Genomic DNA, 23,618 nt, shown 5'->3' on the forward strand with positions numbered 1-23,618 from the left:
TAAAGGGAGAAGCGGGGTAAAGAGGGCACTTTCACATCTTTCTCTATATAGTTGACCTACAAACAACTTGGGTTTGAACTGTGTGGTCTACTTATATTTCGTCAATGCAGGACTGTGTTATGATTTTCTTAACATTTTCTTTGCTCTAGCTTATTTTATTACAAGAATACAGTATTTAATACATATAAAATATGTGCTAATTGATCCTGTTATCAGTAAGGCTTCTTTCTGGTCAATAGTAAGCTATTAGTAGTTAAGTTTTCAGGAGTCAAAAGTTATACGCCCATTTCCCACTGCACAGGGGGTTGGTACCACTAGCCCCCAAGTTGTTCAAAGGTCAATTATATGCACAGATATTCTATGAATCTTTTGTAAGAACATATCCATGGGCTACTCGCATATTTTTAACAGGTGGCAATAGTGAACAACTGTATTGTTATTTATTCCATTCCAATGAGAACTGAATACATTTGGAAAAAACTTGCTTTCAAAGCTAAGTCTTTTGTTGCTGGAGGGCCTGAGAGTGCCTATAGTTGTGTTACAGACCTGTCAGCCATCAAGTAATGAGTGTTGTGTAGGATACTAAGTGACTTGGTCTATCTCCAAGTTTGTCCCTTGAAAATATTTGCATACATTCTCCTATCCCAGCTTATCGGCAACAGCAATAATGTTTTCCCAAAGCACTTTGCTAAAGTAAATTCTGACGTACACATCAAATCACAAGCACAGCAAAGTGTAGATGTGGCTGTCAAGATGCATGTTTAGATCTAAATTAGTAATCACATCCTGGGTGAGTGACTTTTGGAATAAGTAGTTTGTATTTGGATTCATAAGGAAGAACCTAGACCCCACTAAAAATCCCAAGATACAGCTTCTCTTTATCGTCCTCCCTCCCCTCACTCCCAGAGCCCTTTCCAAATCAAATACTTTCTTATAGAAGTGGGAGAGAGGGATTCCTGATCATGAGTTCTTTGGAACTGGTAGTGAATCAAAATAAAAAGCACTATCAGAGTATTTACGAAGGAAAATCCAACTACATGCATACATTTTGGTGTGCATTTTATTTTTGATTGGAAACATGTCCATATGAAGGAAAATTGCCAAAGTATCTTTTAATCTTAAAAGCTAGGCCCTTGCCTTGCTGTGTCAGAGGAAAGCAAAACTAAGCCAGTAATGCTGGAGACATCCCTATTTCCGTATGCCCACTGACAGGAGAGGAGCTGTCTAGGAAATGCCTTTTGATTGATGAACAGAGGAGAATCTATACACATATTAAATACAAATGGAAACACATCAGCACACACAAGTCATTAGCCTGATCCTCTGGCATCTACTAGCATGCATCTTCCAAGGATCTCTTATTCAATGGTGTAAGCACTTGGCCTCATTATGCCTCCTTATTAGCAAATACCTTTTTATTCCAGAATGGAAAACGAGCTGGAAATTAAATACATCCAATATTGATGCTTTATTTCTATAAGTCACCAATAAGAGAATGAATTTAATTTTAATACATTTATTTTTGTGTGACTCTTAATAAAACACTTTCAAAACATTCTGTACATTTCAAGCCACTTAGAACCGCATTACATTCTATAAACGTGATTTGTTGGGATGAGGTGCCAAGATGTCTCTGTACAAAGATGTACAATATGTACAGTCACTATAAGTGCAAGCTGTGCAAAGCAGTCTAGAACACTAATTCATGCCAAGGCTTAGAAAACATTTCAACACTTAAGACTAAAGCTTCAAACTGCGTTGTCGCTTTTTCCTGGGCAAATGATTACTTTATAAACAAATATATGTATATGTCATATAGAAAGAATAGTTTGACTCCTCAGCTCAGTCAGCACCATGCAGCTGACTGGATACATTACAGGGCTGCTCTTCGAGGCCTCTCTCTCCAGGGCAACCATTTTGCCACACTCAGTGGTTGTCTCATCACTGAGCGGCCGCCGCCACCGCCTTTGACTGAACCACAGCAACACTAGGAGCTTTAAATTTGGGGAGATAAAGGCCAAACTTGTTTTCAATGCCAGCAAAAGTGGCTGTGGCCAGTCTGTATCCACCGATGTGATCAGGATTGGCAGGAGGAAGGTCTGCGATGCGTGACTTAGGTGTTGGTTCTGAGCCAGAGGGCTTGCTGTTGATAGGAAAAAGCTAATGGTTAGTGCGCTCAAGACTGATGAGGACGGCACATGAGGATGGGAGAACACTTTCAGCCTCACCCATGTGCCACAAAGAGGAGTGTTCGTCCGAATAGTTCCTGGTCATCTATGCTACGTTTGTTATGATTTATAGCTGCTTGGAAAGCAACACATTCACATTTTTTTTGGTGGTCTCAATTTATAAATAGGTCCACAGAAAAAAGATCAGAAACAAATACACTTAAATATTAAAACTCTCTGGGAAACAGGACCATGAGTGACTTTCTCTTTTACACTTTTCCATTTTCCAAATTTTCTGTACTAAGCATAAATTAGTCATAAAAAGTTTATATTTTTCTTTTATTCTGACATAGTTTAAAAAGCTAACTTTTGGGGTGCCTGGGGGGCTCAACTGGTTGAGCGTTCGACCTCGGCTCAGGTCATGATCTCACAGTCTGTGAGTTCGAGCCCCACGTCGGGCTCCATGCTGACAGCTAGGAGCCTGGAGCCTGCTTCAGATTCTGTGTCTCCCTCTCTCTCTATGCCCCTCCCCTGCCCACACTCTGTGTCTCTCAAAATAATAATAAAAAAAAAAAAAACATTAAAAAGCTAACTTTTTAAATAGTAAACTCATGAAGTATTACTAAATTTAAAGAGAAATAGAGAGAACTCTTACTTTGACACAATCTGAAAGCATAGGAAAGCCTGGAATTGTGAGACTACTATTCTTACTTCCTTTGTTTAAGTCCCTCTACTTCTTGGTTCAACAGCTAATTTCCTATTTGGCCTCTGAGCAAGAAAGGGGGTCAAAGGTTTATGAGATGAAGACCCAGATACGGGATTTGATCATCTGCTAAAAAGCTGATAAGTACTTGCTCGGGTACAACCTTCCCCCCTCAGCAGATTCAACAAGTAGTTCCTTTTCTTCTCAGAACAGACTTCAAGTGGCCCAATTTCTGACCTAGATCTCACCAGTGATTATGTCCATGGGCATAACCTCTCTTTTTTTCCTGTTTGTTAGCTCTAAGAACACCTATACCTATCTAGTCATAAATTATGGTGAATAACGAAGTCTTGAAGGTATGAAAGGGCTTGATGGAGCCTTTGAAACAAAGTTCATTAAAATGTTACTAACACAGATTTACATTACTTCTGGTTAAAAGACCATATAATAAATTCAAATAATAAGGACCTAGATCCATGAAGCTCAGTATTTGCTTATACTAAAAAAGATAATTTATTCACATAACATTTTAATTTGCTGCTTGCCTTCACTTTCCCCAAGTAACGGCTTAATACTGTGTATGATGTCCCCCTACCAAGGTCTCACTCCCCTGATACTGAAGCTTCTCAAGCCCACTGTTTTATTTATTTATTTATTTTTTTTTTTACATAGGCTTCGTGCCCAGTGTGCAGTCCCACGCAGGGGTTGAACTCACAACCCCGAGATCAAGACCTGAGCTGAGATCAAGAGTTAGATGCTTAGCCAACTGGGCCACCCAGGCACCCCAAGCCCACTGTTTGTTTTAAATGCACTGGTCCTGTAGGATTCTCTGTCGTCCTAGTTTCTAATAGTTTCAAAAATGCCTTTGTAGGCCAAAGGCCTACTTTGATTGTGGTGCTTTCTTTTACAAGGAGTTGAACAGCTGCACTTACAGGCCTCCAAAATCAATGTAAAACCACCGCTGGAGAAGTTCATAGGTGACCAAGGTAACACCAAACTGGGGAGAAGATCGAAACACTCGAGCTGAAAAAGATGGGAGTGGGGATACTTAACATGGCTGTGGCAAAGCCGACCAGTGAGTAATGGGAGCAGGTCCCTAACACCAGACAGCCATTCTGTACGGCCCTAGTCCCTACCTGCAGTCCCCTTCCAAAATGCTGAGGGCCCCTCTTCCCGGAGTATCTTCCTGAAACAGTCAATGACACCACTGTATGTCGTCTGGCCAGCACGGGCGGCCACTTGCAATCTTGTCTTGATGACATCAGCGGGGGTCACCAGAGAAGCAGCAGGCACACCTTTCAGGAGAAAGGCACATGTAAGTCATCCAAAGTACCTTATAAAGAACAGACATACTGCTAACATCTAACAATACAATTAGCAACTTTAACTGCTCTAACTCAAAGTTTCTTAAAGAGATGCCTGGGCACTCACGGAAAAAAGGACACATAAGGCTACTAGCTGCTTCAACGTGGAACAGAATTCTTTTTTCTTTATGAATTAGGAAAATCACTCTACACTGCATGATCCCAAAGAACTGTGACAGGAAAAAATGCAGCAATATTACCAGGATGATTCCCAAGTACTCCTCTTTAGGTTTCAATTATTTTACCTCCTTTTTTTGGTAAATAAGACACAAGTATTTATGTATATAGTAAGAAATGAGGACACTGTCCATTTAATGAGATGTTAAATGTACCTGACAACAAACCAGTGGTTTTTGCTGATTCTTGTCATCTTACTGTGCAAGGTGACTGTCAGTACTCATATCCACTCACCTGTTTGAGGGCTAACTCAAGAGTTGACTGGGACTCCTTTCAGACATGCTTACATGACAGAAGTCATTACAATTGGAGCAGAGGCAGCCAGGCAACCAGTTAAGGAACAATATGAGAACCGATCATCAAAAGGCCTTATTATCTATCCCCCGTGCGTGAGCTCCCTGGGGTCATGCTGAGATTGATCAGCAGCGGGACACCCAAAATGGATTTCACAACCACGTCTTTCACATAAAACAAAGCAGGGAATAAAGGAGCAAGATAACCTTCCTCAGGGGGAAGATATTCAAATGGCCTGAATATCACTGAATCATCACCAGGCAGGTGGAGCTAGTGGACTTTGTGGGAGCCTGTTACAGGATGATGCGAATACCCCCCCTTCCACATGGCCCTGCACCGTATTCAGATGAAACAAGGAAAATTGTCTGTCTTTGGAATGTTCTGAATTCTAAATGTTCCCAGGCCCTGCCAGCAAGGCTTTACTGGAAAAAAAATGAGAAAAAATCATCTTCCATTATGAAAACTTGACATCGAGTATCTGTGGGCAAAAAGTTGGTGCTGACAGTTCCATGGAAATGTTTCCTTGGTTCCATCAACTGTTGGCAAAATGCCTGTCCACGATTAGACTGTTCTTTGGCTGGTTTTTTGCTGCTGACTGGAAAGCACAGGCCAAAGTCTGGAGGGAAAATTTCCTGGCCCCATTTAAAACTGGGAGCCTTTGGTGAGTACCCAAAAGAGGCTGGATGAGCACTCAGTGCCAAGACAGAGCAGATAGTTTTTCTGGCTTTCAAATGTGCAGTTGACTGAAATAGCAAAGGCCAGAGGACACGGGATTTGGTAGACCCCAAATAAGGACTCAGAGCTCCCTGGAGAGTTTTTTAACCATCACAAGTCATTCCCTGTCATCGTGGGCAAGGACAAGAACATGGTCCATCCCAACACCCTTAGAACCCCACCATACGCACCCCACACTTCAGGAAGTGCTCAGGCTGTTCTGCTGTATAGCCAGGGCACCAGAGGAGAACGAACCCAGTGAGAGCTATACGGCACCATGAGTCCAGGCAGTTAGACCTACACCAGCATCTGGGGACTCCGTTTGGGTCTGTGTACACCCTTCATGTTTCTATCTCTGACCAGCAGTAATGGAGAGCAAACACATGCCTTTTCCTTCCTCTGTCATTTCTGAGTGCCGGTGCAGCCAAGGACACGTGGTCCTCCCCTACTATCCCCAGTCAGCTCCTTCAAGAGGAAGGCTAGGCCTGTGCGATCAAAAGAAAACATCTTAGTACCTGCCTGCATGTGTTAGGCTCCTCTTTCAGATGGAATTTCTTTTGTGTCTAATTTGGGATCTTAGACCAGATGAAGATTTTCATTTATCCCACTGACATTTTTTGAGCTCCTATTATTACCATGCTGGCCACGAAGGGATAGTAAGGATAAAGAGAATAAAACTCCTCCCTGCAAAAAGCTCCCAGCCTAGTACAGAAGATAAAACTTACGCAAACAGGTATTATTAAAGAAAGTGTTAAAGGACAGAGAAGAGATGCCCATTTGAGTATGGGGTAGTTTGCTGGGAAAGTACTGCTTACTTTGATCTAATTAGAATGACGGTAGAAGGAACACTGACAGTATCATGAGGAAAGCTCAAGTTCTAAGGCAAATCATGGGGACTCCAACATGCAGAAATAGCAAGTGAGGCAGGCTAGACGTGGGCATCACATAAGATACAATGAAGCAACTGATTTGATGAAGAATTTTTCCACCTTAATGCTTAGCTTGCTTGGCTACACCCAAGGTTTCAGGGGCATGGGAGGCGCACATTAATGATGAAAGCCCAATTTAGATGGGCAGATCTAATTTGGCTCTGAGTTGCTAAGCTGCATTATGCTGTTTATCCACAGTATGCAAATGTAATTAACTCTCATCAGAATTAGAGCACATCCCACAAAGGAAAAAAAGTGATCATATTTAAACTAAGTCAGATACAAACAATAACCCTTCCAGAAATAAAGGCAGACGGTACACAGAGATTCTGTACTTCTTAAAGAGAATGGGGGAAGGGTTCTTTGGTTTAAAAAAGAAAATTCTAGTTACCTGCCATGGCTCCAGCTGCAAGGAGATTTATACCTCCCACGTGTCCATTTTCATCAGCCAGAAGTAGTTTACAATGAGCATAAACAGGAAAATAAATTGCAGAGAAGGGAATGTCTCGGAGGAAACACGCTTTGGCACCCTGTCACAAGTGAGGAAATAGTGCAAAACAGTTATGTAAACAGGGCCATGAATGCCCATAAGGGATCCAGGGTGACAAGTATTAGGTATTCCCTCAAACAGCATGGGGACTGATGTGGAATAGAAATGGGGGGCGGGGGGGTGGGGGTGGCGAGAGGAGCATAGACAAATATACATGGCTCAAAGTTTGAGAAAGGCTTGTGGACTCGAGTCCTAGAGTTCATTAAGTGGGTAATGATGTTATCCTGATAACTAAGAATTTTCTGGCATTTCCAATACAGATTGAGATTTTTTAATGTTTATTTATTTTTGAGAGAGAGAGAGAGAAAGCGAGCACAAGCAGGGGAGGGGCAGAGACAGAGGGAGGCACAGAATCTGAAGCAGGCTCCAGGCTCCGAGCCGTCAGCACAGAGCCCAACGCAGGGCTCAAACCATGAGCCGTGAGATCATGACCTAAGCCAAAGTTGGACGCTCAACCAAGCCACCCAGGCACCCCCAGATTCAGATTCTAAGGTTAAAAAAATTTAATTCTCAAACTTCTAGGCTGCTTGTTCCGTGTGGCTTTGGTGGATGCAATGGGGAAGGACATGAGTGGCAACAGACTTGGAAACCCAAGGTTAATAGCTTGATTCCAAAGTAAGCAGCAAAGGCAGCCCACAGTTCTAACAATTCACCAATTCGATCTACACAGCTTAGAACCCATGGAGTACCAGTTAAGAAGCTACAGACAATGGCAGTGGAAAAGAAAGGTGACTATTCTACAAAAGGGGAAAAAAGAAACCACCAATCTTCCCTCCTGGGCCCCCATGTCCTGAACAGCAGAGGAGGGGCGGGGGTGGGGAACTAGGACAAATTATTTTAGCGGAAGTTTCCACGGGAGTAGAAAGCTCACAATAAATGCCTCCCTCAGCTTGGTTAGTAGCCCATGCTATTCTACTGCCCAGGGCTTTATCTAGCCAGGCAAATACACTGTCTTTGGCACTTGTTTCCCTAATGGTTCTGTTTTCAAAAGACAAACTCAAACATTAAAAAAAAAAATTCCAAGAACTCTCTGAAGAATGATACAGACAGAAACAGTATCAATAAATTTAGCTCTCAAAGGTAATTCCAAAAAAAGGATGGAAATTGCGGGTGAAGGGGAGGGAATGTATACAGAACTCTCCCAAGATTCAAGCATCATTGGTTTACTGGTCTCCCAAGAGCCCTGTACCTGTGTGAATCTAATCTAGAGAAATTCTAATTTCTAATTTGCGGCTCCAGAAGCCAATTTACACATTTCTACAGCAACAGATCTATAAATAAACCAGATGCTGTGGAAACACAGTTGTCTAATAGCAGCTAAATTTACGTATTCCCCTCTTATACCAGGCAAAAGAATGGAAAGAAATACTCTTCCTTGTTTAAGAAAAATAATAGCTTCTGCTCCATTACATCTGATCTGTAATGATGGGAGTAAGTATACCTGCAGGGAAGGAATCTGTTGACTGGCATTCTGCTAAAGTACAGTACACTCTGGTTTTTGTTTTTTTTTTTTTTAATGGAATTCATTATTGACAAATCCTACCACTTAACTTCTTAAGACCTGAATTCTACCAAACTCTACTACTGTTTCACTGTGGTCAAATTATTAAGACAAACAGAAGCTCCTACTGGGAAGATAACGATAGAGATAACTCAGACTCAAAATAAACACAAGACTATTTTGAAGTCCTAAAACAGCCCAAAGAGAACACCAAAGAAACTTTTCCCAAACCTGTGGTCAAATAAAAGGCTGTGAGCCTAAAGCCAGCAGGTCTGCAGTGCTGGCCTCCCTGCTGGCAGCCTCATAAAAGCCTGAAGATGACAACAGGAGAGTGTGTTTGTATATCCCACTGCCTCTAATAGAAGTGTCCTGATTTTTTCTTTTTGTCTGATTTTGTACTCAAGGGACTACACTGCTGGACAAAATTACTTTTCCAGTTTGGAGGGAGAAGCCTGGTTTCCACATTCTTTCACGGTTCTATTGAGTACATTATAAGCTGTCTACTGAGATAACCCAAGGGAATCTACCCACCTTATACAGACCAAAAAGTCCCAGGTCCCGGAGTACATTCAGGGCACTGACCCTGGGTCCTGTGGTGATTTCTCCAGCTACCTGCAGGCGAATCTTTACTATCTCCAATGGATTAGTAAAGATGACTTGAGAGCCGCCAGCCTGTAGGCAAGGGAGGAGAGACAGAAGCAGATTTCCAAATCAGAGACCGACTGACAGTGTAACCAAGAAAAATCCAGAAAAGCCTCTACATGGTACCACTTTACTCTTCCCTCTTCACAGGAGACTGAGAGTCCCACGCTTCGGCCAATAATGGAGGGGCCCACAGGGATGGTCCCAAATTCAAGTCAATCTATGTCTGGGTTTGTTTCTATCTGAAATGTCAGGAGTATTTCTCAGACCAGTTTTTCCAGAGTCAACTCAGCACCCAAAATGGCAAAACTAATAAACTCATTTGGAAAACAAAAGTGAAGCCAGATGAGGCAGTGGGGAGTTCCCCAATGAAAGGGAAAGTGATGGCAGAAGACCGGTTGGTATCTTTTGTAAGCTGGAGGTAAAATTTGGATCTACAGTTGTTTTTTTTCTTTTCTTAGCAATCATTCTTTTTAGCTCAGCCACCCATTTCCACTGCCGTGGATTGTAAAGCAATTAACACAACTTCGCCCCCACAGACGTGCCTTAAGTCAGAGGGGAAAAGTCTCCCATGGTTCAAATTCTAAAATATATTATCCTGAGCAAAACTCTGGAGACAGATACAGAGCTAAAAGGAGAGAATGTAGAAAGACACTTTCAGTATTAAGACAAAACCAGAAAAACTCTGCTAGGAAGTGGAACCTCTAGTTACCACGAGTACAAAACTGGCAAATCAAAGCCACACTCCACAATGGTGGTGAGTGACAGGGATTTGAATTCAGATAATGAGGGTGTATTTGCATCTGAAATCTGTTAACTAGTCGAGGAGAAAAAAAAGAAGAATGTTTAACAAAACTGCTACCAACTTTTTTTTTTTTGGTTTTTGTAAGAAAGTAAAAAACGTATATGGGTGTGTGTATGTGTATGGATACATAAAAATACATTTGTTAAAACATAAATAAATATATACATCTCCATGAAGTGAAAAAATCTCATTTGCACATCTTCATCTGAACTGCAGTTGTTTATATTACACGATCATAACCATATTCATATAGTCATAATTATATTCTATAATCGTAACTTCACTGCAACAGCAAGTCACATGTGAATCAGGAAACAGGAAAGGCCTCACTGGGGCACTATAGTTCCACAGGTATAGAAATATTGCAAACAATACCCATAAAACCCAACACTCTACCTTCACCCCCATCCCTGTTCATTTATCTAAAACCCACAGTCCTTCCAGTCCTACTTTCACGGGGCAGCAAGTCTCAGCCATTCTGCTAACTGGCCGGAGCTGGAAACCCCTCAACTACGCCTGCTCCAATCCTGACCCCTCACTCCCATCCATGACATCCACGACTGCCAACACTGACGCGAGATTCCTTTCCACTTCGTGGGCAGCTTACTGTCCTGGATCCCCCAGGGCCCTAATCCCCTTTTTGTCCACCAAGCTCAGGGGGCAAGCAATTTGCTGTCTCTCTCTGGGTCTCCTGCAGCTCCCAAGTCGACAATCCAGACCACTGGCACACAAGTCCCCGAACGATACGTGACCCAATTTTACATGTTGATTTGCCTGTGTTTCCCTCTCTTTTAATCTGTTGCACTGCAGGCAGAAGGAAGCATTTCAATGTTTCAATCTAAGCAAACAATACTTTCAAAAGGATTGCTGGGTAAAAAATTATGTTAAAATGATAATCCAAGTAATTGCTCCTGCAGCTAGTATTAAAGACCAAACAAATTGAAAAAGTTTACTACTTCCCTGAAATCTCTTTTTAAATAATGGTTGCAAAGACCATCTTTGGGAAAATGCACCTTACGTTCTCAACTAAAGCAGAATTAAACAAATAATAATAGAAACACAAATTTTGATTATAACCCCCAAACTTTGTCACCACCAGATGATGTCAAACCTTGGGTGATCCTCACATTAAATATGGACATCATGTTTAAATAAATACAAAGTTCTTCCATGTTTTTAATCATTAGTAAATTAAAGCATCCCACAAAGCAAGAGTATGCCAACCAGCAGTCTCCCAGCCCACACTTCCTCCTCCCCGGCTCGCCACACCCTTCTGGAAATAACTGCCAGTTTACTGAGATTTGCACTCCTTTAACAACTCTTACATTTCTTTCTCAGTGTACATGTAACGTGTAACACATTAACTGTTGTGTGCTTTGAAGATCTGTTACCCAGAATGCATACAAAGTCCTGACAATGCACTGGACGTAATGACAAAACTAAACTGATTTGGATTTATACATACATCTGACAAGCGAGCATATAAACAACAAAGCAATGACACTATAGCAAGGCACATATCTATGAGTTTCATTCACACCTACATACTCTACTATATTTGAAGGAGGAAAACATCTAGCAATTGCACAAGTCTGTGTATGCGGTAAAACTTATACTTTTGTATTTTATTATATTTATTTATATATTTATTAAAATTTACTTATATTTTATGATAGACCCAGGAATATGTAGGCAAATACTATCCAGAAACATTGAATAATTTAAAAAATAATAAAAATGACTATTTAAGTTGTCTAAAACTTTGGATATTTCGTAACAATTAAAGGGAAACACACATGGCAAATATGTGCTGTCCTTTTCCGAACTCTGAGACTGACCTAAACTGGGGACATGAGATGGGGGGATAAAATCTGCAGTTAATTCAATTGCTCTAGTAAGAAATCTAGTGACCCAGAACAAAGATTATGTTTTACCACATTTTTAAAAACACTTTTGAAGTTTATTTATTTTGAGAGAGACAGAGACAGTGTGAGTCGGGGAGTGGCAGAGAGGGAGAAAGAATCCAAACCAGGCTCCATCCTGCCAGAGCAGAGCCCGATGTAGGGCTTGAACCTATGAAACTGTGAAATCATGATCTGAGCCAAAACCAAGAGCTGGACACTCATCGACTGAGCCACCCAGGTGCCCCAGGTTTTATCACATTCTTAATTGCTTCCACTCTGAAACACAAATATAGGAAAATATCATTTCTATTTTAAGGCTCTACTGATTTTAAGTAATATTACATTAAAAACAGCTTTTCACAGGGAAAAAACCCTGGTTATAATAATCATTGAATATGCTGAATTTCAGAAGTGTTAAATTGTGAAATAAAAATATAACTTTACAATAGAATAAAAAGTATATTTTTACAAATATGTCCATATGTTTTGCTTTTTACAAATATGCAAATATGTTTGCTACTTTAAAGAGCAATAAATTAAACAAAAGAATGTAAATGCCCAAGTAAGGAAAGAGTTAAGTGGAAACAATTATATGCTCTTGATCAGGTAATAGGATCATAATAAAATCATGCCAACATAAACAAAACATAAAATATAGGTATCCACTGATGACCAATATGTCAAAATTAACCTAAGTTCATCAAAATTAGAATGGCTTAGAGATGAAAATATTGGTTGCCTCCTGGAAAGAGAAATGTGTACCTGAAAGCATATCCTATTGTACCTTTTAAATTCTGAATCATGAAATGTATTAACTGCTCAAAAACAAAAAATAGAAAAAATAATGAGAAACAGAACTGGTCTTAGAAACAATGACTTCTTTTATAGACTATGTCCTCTTTCACACATTCTTCCCCATAATAAATTTGGTAATTTATATACGTTGAATGCATTTTAAAAACTAGTTAGCACTAGTTATCTGTGGATCCAAAACTTTAAACAGGCTTATCCATCTATTTAGGTATGAACATCAAACAATCTAACCAAATATAGATAGTGATCTGAAATAACAGACACCAAGATATATAAAATTTCTAATTAAATTATGATGATACACAGCTATACAGTCTTAAATGGACACGGTCTCATCTGCCATCCTGCTGCTCCTTGTACTGATGCTTACATTAGATAACGCCACTCCATACAATACCTTTGAGGAACTTGTTTCACTCATCAAATCACCAAAATTAACTTCTAAACTTCTACTTGCTAAATTTCCCTCTTCAAATTTGCTGCCTATTTTTATAGAGAGAAGCAAGCATTGATATTAAAACTGTTTTAGAAGCTTTCACTTTTCAGTACTAAGTTGTCGTTTCTTTGTTCTAGAATTGAATTACAAATGACACAATAAAAGAGAACAACTCCCATTCTGAATGAAGGTTATCTATATATAACAGGAAGAGAAAGAATGTAAACACTTCCATTCAATCTTGTGTCACATAAATTTTTTCTTAATGAGAAAATAAACCAACTAAAGTGGACAGCAAAAGTCAGGAAAAAAGGATGGAAAACTGTCACCAAGCCTCTGATGTGCCCGAGGCCAAGGGGCTGCATACAGGATCAGGCCTGCTCAACCTCCTGCCCTCACAATCCTGCCCCAGGGGCAGAGTCCACAAAGAGGCAGGAGGACCTGGCCCTGCTCGTGCCAAGTCTCCTGTTTACTTTCTTCTTTGATCTGTTTCTCCTGTAGTTTGGAAATATTTCCCTCTAACCACAAACTGAACAATTCATTATAAAGTCTTTCCTTACAGATATTGATGAAAATCTAATTTCAGTTTAAGGCCACACCAGGAACTTGAGCAGATGTACAAACTATGTGCATTTAAAATAGCCAAACAAATAAAAGTCACAGAATTAACTGTCACCAGGACTGACTCCAGAAGTATAGGAACAGACAGTGACTCTGTCTCAGATACCATCAACCAAACATTCTTACATATTTTATAAAGCAATGGGAAATATTAATGGTTCTTTCCAAAACAGCCTAGGACCATGATAACTTAAAAGGACTAAAGTACAATTTGCTCATTGTTGAGTCACTAATATATGTGAGGGTGTTAAAATATGAATAGATAAAACTACACATACCTCTAACGAGAGTAAAGGAAGAGTCAGAATCTGTGTATCTATCATGAGCCCCTCTGACATAAATACATATGGACTTTGAACTTGTACACATATGTATGTGTTCACATAAATATGCAAGTATCAAGTTGGGAACACACTGATTGGTGGGATGGGAGGTGGAGAGACTGCTCCCAAACAACTCTTTAGAGATGTGCAAACTCAGCTTGTTGAGGAAGACACAGTATAATGAGCTGGCTAGCTACAAATCTTGGCCCTAGGGTCACTAGATGCTCCAGCTAACAAATGGACCTCTTGCTGCACCTACAGTTGTGTGCATGCATAGACTGAAGGGAGGAAGCATGGAAGAGTGGAAAGATTCCAGGTTTGTTGACCTATAGTGTCATTGACTTTGTAACCCTGGATAGGTCATAACCTTCCCATTCCTTGGTTTCCTATATGACAATAGGGATCCCAACAACAGCCCAATATACCTCACAGAGCTCTTGTGCACTAATGTGAGAGCATCGTAGACTGAAAGCAAGATATCAAGGGAAGGGACATGTTGTTCAGGAGGTATGTTCACACAGGGCTAAGAATATCGGCAACACATTAAGATTACACTAGCCTTCTGCTGAACAATAAATACACCCTGAGTTGTAGGACTTCTACCCATTCAGAAGTATACACTCCCTGAAAGAGTTAATGTGATCAGGCAGGTAAGTGCTCTGGTTAGAGTTTAAACATAAAAACAGGTACTTACCAGAGAGATGTTTAAAAACTACATATAGGTTAGTCTATTTAGACTGTTAAACCTTCTGCGTTTTTGACTTGGAAAGACATTAATTTTTTTCCCATTTAAGTTTACAGACATGTCTAAGAAACTCTACGTAACCTTTTCTTTGAAAAAACAACCACAGAGTGGGCAGGTCAACATGGTAGTATGAGAAAACCCAGAACACACCAAATCTACAACTACATATGGAACAATTCTCTCCAAAAAAGACCTAAAAACTAGCTCAACAGCTCCTCCACAACAGATAAAAAGGCCACATGGAGATAGGTATAATAGGCAGAGATGCAGTATTGCCAAAAACCCCACCCATTCTAGAGTGAAATCACAAATATAGAGTGTATTCCTGACAAGCAACAGGTTCAAGCCCCACATCAGGTACCCCAACCCTTGGGACCTGTACTACAGACAAGTTCCCAAAATGCCTGACTTTTTTTTTTTTTAATTTTTTTTTCAATGTTTATTCATTTTTGAGAGAGAGAGAGAGCATGAGGAGGGGAGGAAGAGAGAGGGGGAGAGAGACAGACAGACAGACAGACAGACAGGCAGACACAGAATCCAAAGCAGGCTCCAGGCTCTGAGCTGTCAGCACAGAGCCCGACATGGGGCTCGAACCCACGAACCGCGAGATCATGACCTGAGTCGAAGTTGGATGCCCAACTAACTGAGCCACCCAAGTGCTCCCCAAAATGTCTGACTTTAAAAACCAGTGAGGCTCACTTCCAGGAGACCCAAGGGCTGAAGGAAACGGAGACTCCCCTTTTGAAGGGCTTGTGCACATACTCACTCACCCTGGGACCCAGTGTAAAAGCAGCAGCTTAAAGGGCACCTAGACCATACATGAAAGAGATCCATAGGCTAGACATAAAGTATCTGCTGGAAGGACAAGGGTCTGTTGGAATCCTCTCTGGGGACAGGTTGTGCACTCTCCTGCCTTGCTAGTGCTGGCACTGGTAGGCATCAGTCTTGCATTCTTCCTCTCCTTGCTAGCATCACTTGCCCTGACCCTGCACTATTCTGCAGCTTTGCCCTGCCTAAACCCAGTGGGCAGCCTTACCCCAGGCCTGCCCTCTTCTGTAGCCCTGGTCCTGCTAAACCTGGCAAGTGAGCTTGCCCTGGCCCTGCCCTCTCCTGTGGCCCTGCCAAAGCAAGTGGGTATAAGCAGTCTGCACAGGGGATGCCCCTTGACAAGCATCTGGCTATAGTGGTCAGGAGGCCTGCATTTCTGGGGTCCACAGGACTAAAACAATTGGAGAGACAGTTCCTGACAGACTACCACCCCCAGGGTACACAGACAGCAGATAGAAACACATCCCCAGTCTTCCTATGAGCACTTCTTCAAGACTGGGAGAGATGGCTGTTTTGCTTACGATAGAGAAACAAACAGAGTCAAACAAATGGAGGAAATACAGGAATATGTCCTAAATGAAATAATAAGATAAAATTCCAGAAAAAAAATATCTAATGAAAGAAACAATGAAATGGAGAGAAGTCACTTACCTGATAAAATGTTCAAAGTAATGATCATAAATATGCTCACCAATCTTGATAGAATAGATGAAGAAACTTCAATAAAGAGACTGATAATGTAAAAAAGTACAAAAAAGAAGTTACAGAGCTGAAAAACACAATAACTGAACTGAAAAATAAACTAGATGGATTCAAGAGCAGACCGGATGAAGCAGAAAAAAAGGATAAGTGACCAGGAAGACAGGGCAGAACTCAACCAAACAGGGCAGCAAAAGGAAAAAAGTGAAGATAGCTTAAGAGACTCATAGCACAACATCAAGCAGAACAAAATTCTCCTAGAAGGAGAAAAGAGAGAGAAAGAGACATAACTTATTTGAAGAAATAATGGGTGACTACTTTCCTAACCAGGGGAAGGAAACAGACACCCAGATCTAGGAAGCCCAGAGAGTTCCAAATAAGATGAAGCCAAAGAGATTCAAAGCAAGAGACATTATAATTAAAATCTCAGAAGTTAAAGAGGTAATCTTAAAAGCAGCAACAGAAAAAGAACCTGTTATATAGAAGGGAACTCCATGAGACTATTAGCAGATTTTTCAACAGAAACTTTGCAGGCCATAAAGGAATGGCAATGATATATTCAGTGCTGAAAGCAAAATCTCCCAACCAAGAATACTCTAGCTAGCAAGATTATCATTCAGAATTGAAGGAGAGGTAAAGTTTTCCAGACAAGCAAAAACTAAAGGAGCTCATCACTGCTAAACTGGCCTAAAAATAAATGTTAATGGGACTTCTTTAAGCTGAAAAGAAAGGGTACTGGTTGGGTAACAAAGTAACATATGAAAGTAAATACTGTACCAGTAAAGGTAAATGTACAGCAAAGGTAGTAGACTAATGACTTATAAAGCCAGCATGAAGGTTAAAAGATAAAAGCAGTGGGGCGCCTGGGTGGCGCAGTCGGTTAAGCGTCCGACTTCAGCCAGGTCACGATCTCGAGGTCCGTGAGTTCGAGCCCCGCGTCAGGCTCTGGGCTGATGGCTCAGAGCCTGGAGCCTGTTTCCGATTCTGTGTCTCCCTCTCTCTCTGCCCCTCCCCCGTTCATGCTCTGTCTCTCTCTGTCCCAAAAATAAATAAACATTGAAAAAAAAAATTAAAAAAAAGATAAAAGCAGTAAAAACTACAACAATTCACAGAATAAGAAGATATAAAATGTGACATCAAAAACATAAAATTGGAGGTAAGCATAGTAAAAAAGTAGAATTTTAGAATGCATTCAAACATAACTTGTTATCAACATAAAATAGACTAGTATAGGGTGGTTCAGTCAGTTAAGTCCAACTTCGGCTCAGGTCATGATCTCATGGTTCATGAGTTCGAGCCCCACACTGGGCTCTGTGCTGACAGCTCAGAGCCTGGAGCCTGCTTCAGATTCTGTGTCTCCCTCTCTCTCTGCCCTTCACCCACTCACTCTGTCTCTGTCTCTGTCTCTCTCTCTCTCTCTTAAAAATAAATAAACATTAAAAAATTATAGACTAGTATACATACAGGCTGATATAGGTGAGCCTCATAGTAATCACAAAGCAAAAACCTATAGTAGATACACAAAAGATAATGAAAATGAAATCTAAACATAACACTAAAGGCACCAAACCACAAGAAGAGAGAACAAGAAGAACAGAAGGTCACTACAAAACTGCCAGAAAACAATTAACAAAATGTCAATAAGCACACACCTACTTGTAATTACTTTAAACATAAATGGACTAAATTCTTCAACTGAAAGACATAAAGAAGCTGAATGGATAAAAAAACAAGACCCATCTATATGCTGCTTACCAGAGATTCATCTCAAATGTAAGGACATACACAGACCGAAAATGAAAGGACAGAAAAAGATGTTTCATGCAAATGAAAACCAAAAGAAAGCCAGAGTGGCTATACTTATCAGACAAAACAAACTTTAAAACACTGTTAATCAAGCAAAGATAGGCATTATATTATGATAAAAGAGTCAATACAGCAAGAATATATATAACATTTGTAAATATTTATGCACTCAACATAGAAGCACCTAAATATATAAAGGAAATATTAACAGACCCAAAGGGAAAAATCAACAGCAATACAATAATATTTGGAGACTCTAATACCCCACTTACATTAATGGATAGATCACCTCAACAGAAAATAAAAATGGAAAAATCAGTCTTGAAGGATACGTTAGACCAGATACATATATATCTATATATATATATATATGTGTCTATATATATATATATATATATATGTGTCTATATATATATATAAACATATATAGAACATTCCACAAAGAAGCAGCAGAACATACATTCTTCTCAAGTGCACACAGAACATTCCCTAGGTGAGATCACAAGTTAGGCCACAAAACAAGTCTCAGTAAATTTAAGAAGACTGATACCCTATCAAGCATTTTTTCAGACCACAACAAAACTGGAAATCAATCACAAAAAAATAAAAAAGGAAAAATCACAAAGATGTGAAGATGTAATAACTTGCTACTGAATAACCAATGGATCAACAAAGAAATCTAAGTAAAAATTTTAAAAATCCCTTGATACAAATGAAAATGAAAATACAACACACCAAAATCTGTGGAATGTAGCAAAAGCAGATATAAGAAGTTCAGAGTGATACAGACCTGCCTCAAAAAACAAGAATAATCTCAAATAAACAGTCTAACATTACACCTAAAGGAACTAGGAACAAATGAAGCCCAAAGTTAGAAGAAGAAAGGAAATAATAAATATTAAGGCAGAAATAAATAAGATTAAAAAGAAACTAGAAAAGATCAATGAAACTATGAGCTGGTTCTTTGAAAAGATAAACAAAACTGATAAACCTTTAGCTACATTAATTAAAAAAAAAGGCTTCCCAAATAAATAAAAATAGAAATAAAAGACAGGAAGTTACATGAAGGGGTACATGCACCCAATCTTTATAGCAGTACTATCAATAATAGCCAAGGTATGGAAAGAGCCCAAATGCCCATCGACCGATGAATGGATAAAAAAGATGTGGCATATATATGCAATGGAATATTACTTGGTGATCAAAAACAATGAAATCTTGCCATTTACGACAACGTGGATGGAACTAAAGTGCATTATACTAAACGAAATTAGAGAAAGATAAATATCATATGATTTCACTCATTTGTGGAATTTAAGAATCAAAACAGATGAACATAAGGGAAGGGAAGCAAATATAAGATAAAACCAGAGAGGGAGAGGGGTGCCTGGGTGGCTCAGTCAGTTAAGCATCTGACTTTGGCTTAGGTCATGATCTTACAGTCCCTGAGTCGAGCCCCACGTCGGGCTCTGTGCTGACAGCTCAGAGCCTGGAGCCTGCTTCGGATTCTGTGTCTCCCTCTCTCTGGCCTTCCCCTCTTGAGCTCTGTCTCTCTCTCTCAAAAATAAATAAACATTAAAAACAAATTTAATGGGGACTCTTAAATACAGAGAACTGAGGGTTGCTGGCAAGGTGTTGGGAGGGGTGGATGGGCTGAATGAGTGTTGGGCATTAAGAAGGGCACTTGTGATGAGCACTAGATGTTATATGTAAGCAATGAATCACTAAATTCTATTCCTGAACACGTTAACTAACTTGGATTTAAATAAAAAAAAAATTTTTTTAAAGACAGGAAGTAACAAGTGATAACAAAGAAATACAAAGGATCATAAAAGACTACTATGAACAATTATATGCCAATATTGGACAACCGTGAAAAAAAATGGGTAAATTCCTAAAAACATACAACATTCAGTCTTCCAAGACTGAATAACAGAAAAACAGAAAATATGAATAGACTGATTACTAAGAGGAAAACTGACTTGATAATCAAAAACCTACCAACAAACAGAAGTCCAGAAACAGATGGTTCCACTGGTGAATTCTACAAAACATTTAAAGAAGAACTAATACCTATCCTTTCTCTAAGTTCCAAAAAACTGAAGAGGAGGGAATGCTTCAAAATTTCATTTTATGAGACCAGCATTATCCGGATACCAAACACCAAACAAGAACACCACAAAAAAAGAAAATTACAGGCCCAAATCCCTGATGAACATAGATGTAAAAATCCCCAACAAAATATTAGCAAACCAAATTCAAAAATACATTAAGAAAATCATATACCATGATCACGCGGGATTTATTCCAGGATGTAAGGATGGTTTAACATCTGCAAATCAGTCATTGTGATACACCACATTAACAAAATGAAAGCTAAAGATCACACGATCATCTCAATAGATGCAGAAAAAGCATCTGGCAAAATTCAGCATCCATTTATGACAAACCCACAACTAACATCACACTCAATGGTGAAAAAAAATGAAAGCATTTCCCTTTTCCTCTAAGATCAGGAACAAGAGAAGGATGCTTGCTCTCACCACTTTTATTTAACATAGAATTGACAATCTTAGCCAGAGAAATCAGGCAAGGAAAAGGAACAAAAGGCATCCAGTTTAGAAAGGAAAAAGTAAAGATCATCATTTGCAAATGAGATGATTTCATATATTAAAAAACCCCATAGACCACCAACACACTGTTAAACAAATACAATAAAGTTGCAGAATACAAAGTCAATATACAAAAACCTGTTGTGTTTTTACATACTAACAATGAACTATCAGAAAGAGGAATCAAGAAAACAATTCCATTTACAATTGCATCAAGATGAATAAAATACCTATGAATAAATTTAACCAAGGAAGTGAAAGACCTGTATGAGAAAACCTACATTGATAAAAAAAAAAAAAATGGAAGAAGACACAAATAAATAGGAAGATATCCTGTGCTCATGGACTGGAAGAATTAATACAGCTAAAATGTCCAAAGTACCCAAAGCAATCAATTCAATCCCTATGAAAATCCCATGGCATTTTCACAGAAATGGAGCAAACAATCCTAAAATTTATATGGAACCACAAAAGATCTTGAGTGGCCAAAGCAATCTTGAGAACGAAGAGCAAAGCTGGAGACCTCAAGCTCCCTGATTTCAAACTATATTTAAAAATGACAGTAATCAAGGGATGCCTGGGTGGCTCAGTCGGTTGAGCATCCGACTTCAGCTCAGGTCATGATCTCGCAGTTCATGAGTTCAAGCCCTGTGTCAGGCTCTGTACTGACAGCTCAGAACCTGGAGCCTGCTTCGGATTCTGTGTCTCCCTCTCTCTCTCCCCTTCCCCACTCATGCTCTATTTCTCTCTGTCTCTCTCTGTCTCTCAAAAATGAATAAACGTTAGGGGCGCCTGGGTGGCGCAGTCGGTTGAGCGTCCGACTTCAGCCAGGTCACGATCTCGCGGTCCGTGAGTTCGAGCCCCGCGTCAGGCTCTGGGCTGATGGCTCAGAGCCTGGAGCATGTTTCCGATTCTGTGTCTACCTGTCTCTCTGCCCCTCCTCCGTTCATGCTCTGTCTCTCTCTGTCCCAAAAAATAAATAAACGTTGAAAAAAAAAATTTAAAAAAAAAAAAAATGAATAAACGTTAAAAAAAAATTTTTTTTCAATGACAGTAAGCAAAGCAGTATAGTATTGGCATAAAACATATAGATCGATGGAACAAAAAGAGAATCCAGAAATAAATAAACCCATGCATATATGGTTAGTTACTTTACAGTAAAGGCAGCAAGAATATGCAATAGGGAAAGGACAGTCTCCTCAATAAATGGTGTTAGGAAAACTGCACAGCCGCATGCAAGAGAATGAAGCTGCCATCACTCTCTTACTCCAAATACCAAAACTAACTCAAAATGTATTAACTTAAATATAAGAGCAGAAACTATTTAAAAAAAAAAAAAAAACTCCTAGAAGAAGACATAGGTGGTATACTCCTTGATACTGCTCTTGGCAATATTGTTTTGGATCTGACTCCAAAGGCAAAGGCAAGAAAAGTGAAAATAAACAAGTAGGACTACATCAAACTAAAAAGCTTTTGCACAGCAAAGGAAACCACCAGCAAAAGGAAAAGGCAGCCTACTTCAATGGGAGAAGATAGCTGCAAACCATATATCCAATAAGGGGTTAACATCCAAAATATGTAAAGAACTCATATAAATTCAACAAAAAAATCCAATTAAAAAAATGGATAGAGCATCTGAATAGCATTTTTCCTAAAAAAGACATACAGGTGGCAAAATAGGCATATTAAAAGATGCTCAACATTATTAATCATCAGAGAAATGCAAATCAAAACCACAATAAGATATTATCTTACACCTGTCAGATTGACTATTATCAAAAAGATAAGAAATAATCAGTGTTGGTGAAGACGCAGAAAAGGGAACGCTTGTGCACTATTGGTAGGAATGTAAATGGCACATCCCCTATGGAAAACAGTATGGAATTTCCTCATAAACTTAAAAATAGAACTACCATATATATAGCAATATTACTTTGGGGTATTTATCCAAAGGAAAACAAAACACTACTTTGAAAAGATATTTGCACCCCTATGTTAACTGCAGCATTATTCACAATAGCCAAGATATAGAAACAACCAAGGTGTACATCAATGGATGAATGGATAACAAAGATGTGGTGTATGTTTACAACGGGATACAACTCTGGCATAAAAAGAGATGAAATTTTGCTATGTAGAAACATGGATGGACCTTAAGGATATTATGTTAAGTGAAATAAAGCATAGAGAGAAAGGCAATGAGTGGATGATTTCACCTATGTGTGGAATCTAAAACACAAGATAAATGAATAAAACAAAACTCATAGGTGCCGAGAACAGACTGGTGGTTGTCAGAAGGTAGGGAGATTAGGAGGGTGGGTGAAATAGGAGATAGGGGTCAAGACACACAAACCTCCAGGCATAAAATAATTAAGTCACTGGGATGTAATGTACAGCATGGTGACTATACACAATAATACTATACTGAACATTATGTAACTTTATGGTGACAGGGAAACTACACTTTTGTGGTAATCATTTCACAGTATTTACAAACATCGAATCATGTTGTACACCTTAAACTAATATGTTATATGGCAATTATACCTCAATACAAAAACCCCACAGACACATTAAGACAATAGATGAGTCACAGACTGGGAAAAATATTCACAATACATACATCTGACAAAGGACTACATCCATGATGGATAAAGAACTCCTACAAGTCAATGATAAAAAATATAAAAACCTAATAAAAAATAAGCAGAAAACTTTGAACAGATACTACCAAAAAAGATATACAAATAGCTAAAAAACACATGAAAGGATGATCAATGTCTTTATACACCAGGGAGATGAAAATTAAAACCACAAAAAGACATCCTTTCACTCCAACTTGAATGACTAAAATTAAAAAATTAGGGGTGCCCGACTGCCTGTCAGTAGAGCATACAACTCTTGATCTCAGGGACGTAAGTTGGAGCCCCACACTGAGTGTAGAGATTACTTAAAAAATAAAATCTTTGGGGTGCCTGGGTGGC

The 23,618-nt window shown here is 39.4% G+C and overlaps 1 protein-coding gene across 2 annotated transcripts in view; it reads right to left on the reverse strand.

The window, feature by feature from the left end:
• Window positions 1-1,042: 1,042 nt before the first annotated feature.
• SLC25A12 (solute carrier family 25 member 12) overlaps window positions 1,043-23,618 on the reverse strand; it is a 104,463-nt gene continuing 81,887 nt past the window's right edge. For both annotated transcript variants that reach the window (XM_030323707.2, XM_030323708.1), the window contains 5 exons: window positions 8,932-9,072; window positions 6,741-6,879; window positions 4,008-4,166; window positions 3,804-3,894; window positions 1,043-2,143 (listed from right to left, as the gene is read on the reverse strand). In XM_030323707.2, coding sequence (XP_030179567.1) covers window positions 1,942-2,143; window positions 3,804-3,894; window positions 4,008-4,166; window positions 6,741-6,879; window positions 8,932-9,072 — 732 coding nt within the window. In that variant the 3' untranslated portion in view covers window positions 1,043-1,941. The remainder of the gene's footprint in view (window positions 2,144-3,803; window positions 3,895-4,007; window positions 4,167-6,740; window positions 6,880-8,931; window positions 9,073-23,618) is intronic.

The sequence above is a fragment of the Lynx canadensis genome, chromosome C1 (assembly GCF_007474595.2).
Source record: "Lynx canadensis isolate LIC74 chromosome C1, mLynCan4.pri.v2, whole genome shotgun sequence".
In the NCBI taxonomy this organism is placed as follows: Eukaryota; Metazoa; Chordata; class Mammalia; order Carnivora; family Felidae; genus Lynx; species Lynx canadensis.